The 12,385-nt window shown below is 34.8% G+C and overlaps 1 protein-coding gene across 1 annotated transcript in view; it reads left to right on the forward strand.

Moving 5' to 3' along the window:
- The window catches only part of FAM241A (family with sequence similarity 241 member A), a 42,939-nt gene extending 30,767 nt beyond the window's left edge, over nucleotides 1–12,172 (forward strand). The window contains exon 2 of the mRNA XM_002815069.4: nucleotides 9,973–12,172. Within this exon, the coding sequence (XP_002815115.1) occupies nucleotides 9,973–10,218 (246 nt within the window). The 3' untranslated portion in view covers nucleotides 10,219–12,172. The remainder of the gene's footprint in view (nucleotides 1–9,972) is intronic.
- Nucleotides 12,173–12,385: the final 213 nt, after the last annotated feature.

The raw sequence follows: 12,385 nt of genomic DNA on the forward strand, positions 1-12,385 counted from the left end.
CCCTCTGTTTTTATGTATGTGTTTAATCATGGACCAAAAAAAGAGTATCACTGTTTTGGTGAGAACATTCTTCATGTGCATGTCATAGTCAGTACTCTCTGTGTAACCACGAAGGAAACTGTACATTTGACAAATGTTTTTCCATTGGGATCTCATGTACAAAGAATAAATTTTGGTAAAGACAAAAGTGATTAACGTTAGAACAGGAAAAAAGCTCCATCTGTATTTCTGCACTCATGTACTGGTTTATATGTGAAGTCTTATGGGTTTGCTTATTGTTTGTTGGGGAGGTTTTTTGTTTGTTGTCTTACTGCAATTCTGCCAACCACGTATCTCTTCATTCTTGCTGAATCTTTTTTTTCACATTTGAATCTGAATTCATTACTACTTTTAAAAGCTATGAAAATGTACTAGCTTGCTGCAAATAGCTTTACTTAGTTTAAATTTTTGTACAAGACGAAAATAAGAATTTGAGCAACTTTTCTGCTTGAATACTTTTAGGTATTCTGTAAACTGTGAGAAAAGATGTAAAGGAAAAAAGATAGTGATACTCATTTTGCTGTATAAAATGTATTCATTCTGTGTAAAGTGAAAGTGTATTTATATAGCTTATCTTTTCAGAGGTGGAATACATAAAATTTCTCTGAAAACTAAGCAGGATTAACTAGATGCTAGCTATTAATGTAATAATAACTGGAGGGGTGTGTACAGTATAGAGATTAATGGTGGGTCCCCTGGAGTAAGAATATCTAGGTTCACATCGTAGATCTTTCAATTACTAAGTATAGGTCAGTGTCCAGACATTTAATTCCTCTTAAACTTTACAGTTTCCTTATCTATAAATGGGGGGAAATAATAGTCCCTCCGTTACAGATTGTTGCAAAGATCAAACAAGATAATGCATGTAAAACACAATGCATGTTACATAGGAGGCACTTGGGTTGGCTTTCCTACTCTACCATTAATAGCAGTACCACTACTATTACTCTGAAAATTACAAGCATCTTGAGAGAGAATCAGACCCCCAAGAGCTCATTTGTACGTATTAGTGTCTGCTCTTAAAACACAGTGGGTTAGGAATTATGCTGAGCATGTAAATTTTAGCTAGCAGCTGTCATATTCTGTAATTTAGAATTTATAAATATTTGAAAAATATTGAAAAAATTCACAACTATGCTCATGGGAGAATATAATGAATATTGATATTACATTTAAGTTTTCTTTGTTTTAAAGTTTGGTGGGTTTTTTGCATGGTATGTTATTGTAGAATATTTCCATTGTTCCTTCAGCAAATACTTATTATGAGTCTATGATGGGCCAGGCACAGTGCAATATACAAAGTACTAATGTAAAATTTGTAAGACATGTTTCTTGCCCTTAATACCCTTAGTGGGTTCAAAGCTAGTGACAGAAAATAGATATATAAAGAAATAATTTTATAATAAAATACTATGCTAGGCATAATAATGGTCTCTCCAAAGATGTCCACATCTTAATCCTCAGAACCAGAGAATATGATATCTTACATGGCAAAAGGAATTTTGCAGATGTGATTAAATTTAAGGACTTTGAGATGTGGAGAGTATCCTAATTATCCAGGTGGATCAAACCTAATCACATGGGTTCTTAATTTACAGAGAACTTTTAATTTGTCTTGACTTAATTCTTGTATATGGTGAAAGGTAGGGATCCAGTTTCATTCTTCTGCATATGACTAGCCAATTAAATAGGGAGTCCTCAACGCCATTAAATAGGGAGTTCTTTCCCCATTGCTTGTTTTGTCTGCTTTGTCAAAGATCAAAATATTTAAATGTAAGACCTCAGACTATATAAATCCTAGAAGAAAATCTAGGAAATACCCTTCTCAACATCGGCCTTGGCAAAGAATTTTTGGCTAAGCCCCCAAAAAGCAATTGCAACAAGAACAAAAATTGACAAGTGGGACCTAATTAAACTAAAGAATTTCTGCACAGCAAAAGAAACTGTCAACAGAGTAAACAGGCAGCCTACAGAATGGGAGAAAATTTCCACAAACTATGAATCTGACAGAGGTCTAATATATAGAATATGTAAGAAACTTAACAAGCAAAAAACAACACGATTTTTAAAAGGACAAAGGACATAAACAGACACTTCTCAAAGGAAGACATAAAAGCGGCCATGAAAAAATGCTCATCATCACTCATGAGAGAAATGCAAATCAAAACCACAATGAGATACCATCTCATACTAGTCAGAATGGCTGTTACTAAAAAGTCAGAAAACAGATGCTGGCGAGGCTGTGGAGAAAAGGGAATGCTTATACATTATTGGTGGGAATATAAATTAGTTCAGCTACTGTGGAAAGCAGTTTGGAGATTTTTCAAAGAACTTCAAACACTCTGATGGTAGTTTCTCTTGCTGTGCAGAAGCTTTTTAGTTTAATTAGATCCCCTTTGCTGATTTTGGCTTTTGTTGCCATTGCTTTTGGTGTTTTAGACATGAAGTCCTTGCCCATGCCTATGTCCTGAATGGTATTGCCTAGGTTTTCTTCTAGGGTTTTTATGGTTTTAGGTCTAATATTGCAGCACTACTCACAATAGCAAAGACTTGGAACCAACCCAAATGTCCAACAATGATAGACTGGATTAAGAAAATGTGGCACATATACACCATGGAATACTATGCAGCCATAAAAAATGATGAGTTCACGTCCTTTGTGGGGACATGGATGAAGCTGGAAACCATCATTCTCAGCAAACTATCGCAAGGACAAAAAACCAAACACCACATGTTCTCACTCATAGGTGGGAATTGAACAATGAGAACACTTGGACACAGGAAGGGGAACATCACACACTGGGGCCTGTAGTGCGGTGGGGGGAGGGGGGAGGGATAGCATTAGGAGATATACCTAATGTAAATGGTGAGTTAATGGGTGCAGCACACCAACATGGCACATGTATACATATGTAACAAACCTGCACATTGTGCACATGTACCCTAGAAGTTAAAGTATAATGAAAATATATATATATTTAAAAAAAAGAACTTCAAACAGAGCTACCATTCGACCCAGCAATCCTATTACTGCATATATACCCAAATAAAATAAATTGTTTTACCAAAAGACACATGCTCCCATATGTTCATCATAGTGCTATTCTCAATAGCAAAGACAGAATCAACCTAGGTGCCCATCAATGGTGGATTGCATAAAGAAAATGTGAGATACATATGTGTGTGTGTGTATATATATATATATATATATATATCACATATATTATTACATAATGTATATATATTATGTAATACTGCACAGCCCTAAAAAAGAACAGAGTCATATCCTTTGTAGCAGTCAACATGGATACAGCTGGAGACCACTATCCTAACCAAATTAATGCAGAAACAGAAAACCAAATACCACATGTTCTCACTTATAAGTAGGAGCTAAACACTGGGTACTCATGGACATAAGGATGGCAACAGTAGACACTGGGGACTACTAGAGAGTGGAGGAAGAAAGTGGAGTGTGGGTTGAAAAACTACCTATTGGGTACTATGCTCACTACCTGAGTGATGGAATATATACCCCAAACCTCAGCATCATGCAGTATACCCTTGTAGCAAACCTGCACATGTACCCCCTGTATCTAAAATAAAAGTTGAAATTATTTTAAAAAGAGCTAAAGAAATAATTTAAAATTAAAACTTTTGAGGCCCCTAATTTTATGTCCTCTTTATACAGTATTTCTCTATGAAGAATTCTATATTTCTCTCTGTTTGTTAACAACAGTTAAATGTAGGCAGTAAAAAATACAGGTGTTCATTATACCAGTGTTTCTCAAAAGGTGGTGAAAAGCTAGGTTTTTGTTTTTCAGTTCATTGCTGACTGATACATTTGTAAAATATAGTAAAAATGATGTGGTATAAAATTGCTATAAAAGTTTCTAAATTAAAAAAAAAACTTTTTCTCACTGTAGTCAGAGGAAAATGTTAACTACTGAAGAATGGTCAAAGAGGTGCAGTACTGCTAGCTTTGAAGATGAAAGAAGAGGAGCCAAGGAATGTGGGCAGCTCTAGCAACTGGAAAAGTACGGAAATAGATTCTCTTGAGCCTCTAGGAAGAAATTCAGTCCTGCCAACATGACTTCTAATAGACAGAACTATAAGATAATACATTTGTGTTGTTTTAAACCATTACCTTTATAATTCTTATGGAAGCAATAGAAAACTAATATTAAGTACAAGTTTTCTTTACTTGAGGAGTATATGTGGAGAAATAAAAGAAAATAAGGTTCACTTTCCGAAGTTGACCCAGAAGAGCTAGGAATAATTTTTTCAAAAGACATGCAAAAGTCATTGTTCCAAAGTGGATCACATGCCCTTTCCAAAACTAGCTCTAGTAAAGAGAAAAATACTCTTAGAATCATCTCTGGAACTGAGTAGGTAGAATTCACTTCACCTGAAGAATGAAGGCTGGATTTAAGGTTCTAATAGGGAAAAGGAAAGAAGACTGGATGCTAAGTAATGTCCACAACAGAAATACTGCCAATCCCATAAAAATATGTACATTGTTTTCAGATTACTTTAGTAAATAATATTTTGGAAAATAGTGCCCATCTTTTGTTTGGCCAAAAAAAAGAGCAAAGTAGAAAATCTATCAAATACTTCTCTAATGCCTGCCAGAAAAACACATGATAATTTCTTCCTGTTTATTCAACAAATATTTATTTAGATGTTTCTATATGCTGCTATTCCCAGGACATAGCCTTTGCTACATATTCATATCAGAGGATATCTGTGGCCAGGAAAAATAAATACTGCTCCTACTTCATGAAGTTTATAGTACAGGTAGACATTAATCAAATAATAACACACATTGGCATTGAGTCAGAATGCATTGAAAGAGCATTATCTGATGCTGTGAGACTGAGTTGAAGCTTAAGCTAAGACCAAAAGGAGAGGATGCCTTAACTAAGCAAAGGAGAGAGGAAATAGTTTTTTAAGCAGAGAAAAGAACATGTGCAAATCCCTGTGGCGAGCAAGAGCTGAAAGATATCTGTGGCTGAAATAAAGACAGGAAGGCTGATGACAGAATGAGGCCAGAGACCCAGATAGAAGCCATACTAAGCAGGGCCTCATAGATCATGTTAAAGATTTTGGCCTTAATCCTAAAAGCAGGATGGAGGTGTCATGATTGAATTTGTACTTGGAAAGAACCACTGTGGCTGCATTGTGGTATATAGATTATAGGGGAGCTAATGGACTTGTGCAGTAGCGGTGTTAGGAAACTGTTGGAATAGTCAAGAGATCTTAGTAGACTCTTAGGATTATAGCAGTAGATGGAATAGTATATACACTTTAAAGAAATATTTAGAAGGTAAAACAAAGAGGATATGGTGATGAGCTGGATATGGGTCGTGGGGAAGAGGGAGAGGGAGGGGGTCAAGAATGCCTTAGAGTTCTGACCTTTGGATCTGGCATATGGGTGGTGGTGCCTTTCACTGACCTGGGAAGCATCAAGAGAGCCCTCTTCCTCACAAATCAGCCAGATGGTTTAAATTTTATTGTAAACAAGAACTTCTAAAAATAATTGAATCGGATGACCTTTGATAGAGCATGAGACAATCCAGAAAAAGCAATATGTTGTTACTTGTAGTAGTTTTGTGACACCACATGCATTTCATTGTATCTCATAACTCAAGTCGTAATATAGCCCTTTCTTAATACAATTTACCCACTTGCAATATATTTGTAATAAGTTAATTCTACTTAATTATCTCAGCTTGTCAATTTTGTAAACTTAAAAAAAAAAAATAGAAATGCACCAATTGACGGAAAGAAGGGAGGGATCAAACTCATCGACTATAACCATGCAGGCCTTTACCTCAACTTATTTCAAGTATCTCTTCTTCCTACAGTGAAGTGCTGGTCCTGGCTCCTACCAGTCCTCAAAGAGCGAGTTGTTAAATGTTCAGGAACTTTGTGAGCTGGCTGTTAATAGTTTGAAATTGGCCACAGTGGAAGTACTAACACTACAGAAATTGGAAATCACAACAGAATTGGCAAACACTGTAAAATAGAGCTTCCCCCCACCCCCAACAAAGCCCATTGTTAAACATTTACCAACACACCAGTCTTTGTATCCTTTAGAACTGTGTTATTTGAGAGGATAGCCTAGATACATAAAATACTGTAATGAGATTGACTATAATCTCACTGATTGAAGAATATTGCTCATTTTCCTTTTCCACGTTCTTTTTTCTTTTTTTTTTCTTTTGCCTGCCTGGAAACTGACACCCTTTCCACATTCTTAAATGTCTTCCTTTAGGGTTGTTTGAACCCCCTATCCAATTCATTGCTGTATATATTTGATGTTTCCACAGAACTTCATTTGTGAAGATATGTTACTTTTAGGCATTAGCCTAGTGATTTTTTTTTTTAAACTTTTTTCTTCTTCATCAGATTACCCAGATTAAGAAGTATTTCAGTAAGGTGGCAAAGTTTTAGAAATTACTGAATCTGGTTGATACGTATATAGGTTTATTATACTATTTTCTCTAGTTTTGTGTGTGCTTAAATTTTTTTATAATTAAAAAAAAGAAGAAGCAGCAGGCTGCGACAGCCACAGCTTGCCCAGACCTGTCCTTACTGGGTCTTCAGCTTCCAGTCTCAATCCCACCAGCTAATCTCAAGATCTGAGATAATGTGAGCATTGCTGTCTCCTCGCCTGGCCTGATTTACTAACTCTCTATTTTGATTTAAGTGTTGCAACACCTCCTTCTTCCCCTGAAAAACCCACAAGAATTTGTAGATTTAATTTATTTTACAAAGAATTTAAACCTTCAGACAGTACCTACCACATCCAGATTAGGGTACTTTCTTCGTACTAAAACCACAAAAATACTGAAAAAAAAAGTCTTAAAAAGCTTCAGTAACAACAAAAAAACCCCAAAGTACAATGAGTGCATAGATTACAAGAAATTGGGAAGAGTAAAAAAAAAAAAATTTTTTTTAAGAACTTTAATAAAAAATGAAGAAAAAAAGGCCAGAAACAGTATCAACATGCTAAACACTGGAGAAATAGAGAGGGATGAGGGATCAGCAGAATTACATACTAAATCGAGGACTCTTCAAGTTCTACCCTAAAGAAAAGAAAGCTTTAATATTAAGCAAGAATAAGGGGTTTTTTTTTAATGTAGTATATTGTTATGGATCATATCAAAGTACAAGAAACATAAAATTGACCCAGTCGTAATATATCAGTGAAGGAAAAAATAATTTAGAAATCAATTTTTTAAAAAAAGAAAAGATCCACAAATTATAACTTAAGAGAAAACTATCAGTATCAGAAAAGGATCACATAAATCATTTTATGGATTAGAAAACTGAAGTTCAGGCAAAGTGAAGTAATTTGGCTAAGGTCATGTCACTCAGTTAAAGTGTTGCAGCCTGGATGTGAACTCCCTAGATAACTCTACAACATTTTGTTTTTCTCACTCTTTTTCTGATAGAAGTGAAAATCCAAAAGTAATTTTAAAAATTATATAAAATAGGCCGGGCACAGTGGCTCATGCTGGTAATTCCAGCACTTGGGAAGGCCAAGGCAGGTGGATCACCTGAGGTCAGGAGTTCAAGACCAGTCTGACCAACATGGTGAAACCCTGTCTCTACTAAATACAAAAAATTAGCCAGGCATGGTGGTGCATGCCTGTAGTCCCAGCTACTTGGGAGGCTAAGGCAGGAGAATTGCTTGAAGTGTGAGGTGGAGTTTGCAGTGAGCCGAGATTGTGCCATTGCACTCCAGCCTGGGCAACAAGAACAAAACTGTCTCAAAAAAAAAATTATATAAAAGTATAGCTCAAAAGCAAATCTGGCTTGAACACATGATGTAGACTCAACAAAGATGCCCCAGTGAGTCTCATTTTTCTACTACCTCATCAGTCCCCCTTGGTACTCATTACTGTACATAAATTACTAGTATATGGGAAAAGCCCATTTCTTAAAGTCATACAGAAAATCATTTTGTCTGATTTTCTATTTTAAACAAAAGTTAGATTTTTTTCATTCTTCCCTTAAAGATTTATTTTAAACTCTATGTGTACAAAAGAAAATAAGGCTTCATATAGCCCTCATTTCTTTAATGAAAAAAATATTTTTGATTATTTACTCATTGATGACTGAAATGATCAAGCTTTGGTTTCTACTAAAAGAATGTAAGTTTGATTCAGATATTTGAAGAATGTCTTAAAACTTCCTCAAATTCATTGGCTCTTTGTGGCAGGTGATTTTTGTGACACTCCCTTATAAGATAATTAATTTTGCTTTCCTTTGGCCTATACGGCATACTTAATGGTATTTAATATTTATTATGTGAAGCCCTATATCTAAAGGCTTTTTAAACATATAATAAATTCTCCATCATGTACATACTATGAGCAAATAACTCAATAATTATTTGAATCATGCCTCCTAAATAAAATAGATTTAATAAATTATTATCTCATCTACATGACATAGTTTTTCTTTTGTGATTCTACTAGGGTCTGCGGGGGGAGAGAAACTATACCAATTATTTTAACAAAGATAATTTAATATAAGTAATTGTTAACTGGGTATTGGAAAAGCATGGTCACCAGAGCAGCATCATAAGCATCACCTAGAAACTTCCTAGAAATGCAAATTCTCGGACTCCAAGCTTCACCCCTGACTTACTGAATCAGAAACTCTAGTAGTAGGCCCAGCAATCTGTGCTTCAACAAGCCCTCCAGCGGATTCTAACGCATGCTAAAGTTTAAAAACCACTGCACTAAAATATCACCAAGACAACCACTCTTAGGACTGGGCAGAAAGAAAAAGGGATAGATGGACTTACTGAAACTGAGAAGCTTCAAAAAGGCCCCCATGGAGCTGAAATTCAGACTTTTGAGAATAGGTCACTGCTTGCCTGGTGCTGATTTCTCTGAGTTCAGAGAAGGGAGCCTATAGACCTGGGAACCAGGTATCTGAGGAAGAAGCACCCAGTAATTGGAGCTGGTATCTCAAGAAGGCACACTGAGATTGGTTCTACAAGTGTTGGAAAACCCCCAAATTGCAATCAGCTGCTATTACTAGCAGGCACTATTGCTGTCAGAGTGAAGAATTGTTGCTAGAGTGAGACTTAACAGGATTAAGAAACCCGTCTGAAGGAAACAGCAAATTCCTTCTTCCTTCTCTACCTGTGAAGTGTCACGCTGGTCCCTCTATTGGCAGAGCCTAACAGGGAGACAGAAATGCTTGCAGAATTCCAAAGAGTGGGTTTGAAGCCAAGAGACAGTAGCTTACTAACTGTCATGGCCTTAATTGTAATACAACTGGAAGATAATAGAAATAATACTTTTGGTATGCATAATTGGGTGTACGTAGACATTTTCTGGGATAGTAACTACTGGGTAGACATTTGGCCGTATTGTAAAAAAAAAATTTGTATTAAAACTATTTGTTTCTCCTGATGAAATTAATAAGAGGCATTTAGGGCATCTATATAGTGAACAGGAAACTATGCAAGGGCCTGCGCTGAAGTCTGCTTAGCTGAGCCTATGACAAAGATCACAGCAGTAGTGGCTGAGGATTGCTCAATAGTAACAGCAAACATGCTTTGGTCATCTGAGGCTCGGTTTCTTAAAGTCTTAGTGTCAAAGGAACCGTCTAAAAAGAATCTTACCAGGACAGAGCAATCAGGCCTTGCCTCATAAAACAGGAGGGTGGCAGAAAAGGGTGTTCTGAAATCATGGTCACTCACAAGAGAAATACAAACATGATTCTTCACTTGAGCAGTCATTTTTGTGCAATTCCAGGATCAAAAAGAACATTCCCATTGTATTAACAGGTACTTGTAGAATAATTATCTGAAGTATGCCCAGCACTTTGGAAGATAAAGAACTAAGATTCTTAAAGACGTTTACGTATTTCTCATGTTATGTTTATATTTTGTCTTTTTTTTTTTTTAAGGATGTTGAAGACTCACAGAACCACACTCGTGAACCTGTTGGAGATGACTACAAGAAAATGGGAACACTTTTTGGTGAACTGAACAAAAACCTTATCAACATGGGCTTCACAAGGATGTATTTTGGAGAACGAATTGTGGAACCAGTAATAGTCATTTTCTTTTGGGTTATGCTGTGGTTCCTTGGCCTGCAAGCCCTTGGACTAGTTGCTGTTCTTTGCCTTGTTATTATTTATGTGCAACAGTAAAACATGGCCGAATTGAATTGTTTGACATTTGGTAGCCATATATGTAATTGAAGAAGTTATATATTTCACTTTTTGACAACCGAAAAAGTTTGCCTTGTTTCAAATTGTGTGCTGGCTGTTTTGTAAGTAAATTTATACATGGATGTCACTTAAAACTAAACTCTTGATCATAACAGGGTTGAATATATATTTTGAATATACATTAGCTTATTCAAAACTCTTGTTTCACTACTATGAGCTCTGTCTCCTTTATACACCTCTATCCCCAAGCCAAATCTTAAGTAACACCACCAGAAAGTGAACAGGGAAAATAACAGGACGTGGAATTCAAATCAAGCAATATAGTTCTTATAAAGAGTTCCAATAAAACATTTTAGAAGAAAAAGTATGAAACAAGCTAAAAGTAAGTTTCACTTAGAAAACTGCTCCCCACTCACCCTCCCCACCAAATAATCTCATATTATTTGGGAAATATTTGGATTTCAATTGTCCCTACCCAGCCTAAACTAAGGTAAATGATAATTAGCATACACTACCTTAATATTGTGATGAAAATCAGTAAAGATAGAACGTTTTCTAAAGGTTGAAAATAATATATTTATTATTGCTGGGGAAAGCTCCCAGGTTAAATATAACTTTTCTAAAATGTAACATTTGGACCTAGACCTACTTTAGTATATCATTTGAAGTTTCAGACAATTTTGGTGCTAATTACTTTTTGTGAGTTTTTAAAGTCTCATAGCCTAGTTGACTGCACCCTATGGTAATGCCATATTTTCTTGTGTCTAACAAGTTGCATATTTTTTCCTAGAGAGACATTTTCAGTGTTTTTTTATAGAAATTTATAATTTTATAGTTCTTTCATAACAATTATTCTGAGTTTTGAAACAATGTATTTCCTATCTTGACATGGATTTTTTCACAAAAAATTTATATTTTACTGTTGTTTTCAGGAAAAAAATCAGATCATTTTTCTTTGATATCTATATCAGAAAGGTACAATATTAACAGTATAAAACCAAATGCTTAAATTTGGAACTTAGCCAATTTTGATAATCTTTTTCTAAGGCGAAAGTCACGTCAGTAATTGGCTAGCCATGTTATTAAGGTGTCTTAATTCAGCATTTTCAGGTTTTATATTGAAATACTCATTTCTTTAAATATTCTTTGAAAATGGAGAATGGCTTTAGTGATACTTTGGGTTTTGTTAGAGAACCTAAAATCTTTACACTTTTATCTCAAAGATTATAAAGGAAAGGGGTAGTTAAGATTTAGAATTCAAGTTAAATTTCAGAAAATTGGGGCAGTCAGACATTTGTATCTTTGGTAGGGCAACATGTAGAGTGCTTGCTATCCCACTTTATAAAGCTTTTACCCAATCTTATTTCTAAACCTCTGTGCATTCTCAGTGTCTTCTCATTCTGAAACAGAAAATAAGGAAAAACATTTAACTTAGTTTTCTAAAATCAGATAATCCTAAACAAAAATGTTAGTCAGGTTCACTAAAAAGTATTGCGCATTTATATAAATACAGGCCTTTTAAAATTTGACTTTTAAAAAACAAAAGACTTTGTACGGTATCATTGTGTTTTTATTGCGTTTGCAATATTTTTATAGTAACCTTTATGAACTCAGTATAAGTGCAAGTTGTTTGAAAAGGTGTTTTTATTAGTGCACAGTAGAATTGTGAGGTTTTCAGTAGATGTCATGAGATTTTGTATAGCTACATAAAAGATAAGTACATTTTTTTCTAATGCTACTGGAAATTTTACTTTTCCTTTGCAACAGATAAACGATATGATGTACAAAATAACAGCTCTGGTTCCACCAGTACCTAATGTTGAAAACATTTTTAAAGTAATTTTTAATAATAACTATTTAGTATACTGTCAATACTGTACATCTGCACACTGGTGTTAATAGGGTATATATTAAATTATATAAAGAAATAAGATATTTTGCTGTTATTATTTCTACACATATTATTGGTTAGTACAGTATACCATCAAATAATTGGCTTTGATATGGGAAAAAACAAACTTTGCCTATGTAATGGAAATAAAATATTTTCTTTTATGAAATATATTAGAATGCAGATTATACTAATATCCTGAAATAAAAGTGGTAATTTATTTGGTTCATGGTATAAAGAATTAGATTGGGCCGG

This window comes from Pongo abelii, chromosome 3 (assembly GCF_028885655.2).
Source record: "Pongo abelii isolate AG06213 chromosome 3, NHGRI_mPonAbe1-v2.0_pri, whole genome shotgun sequence".
Lineage (NCBI taxonomy): Eukaryota > Metazoa > Chordata > Mammalia > Primates > Hominidae > Pongo > Pongo abelii.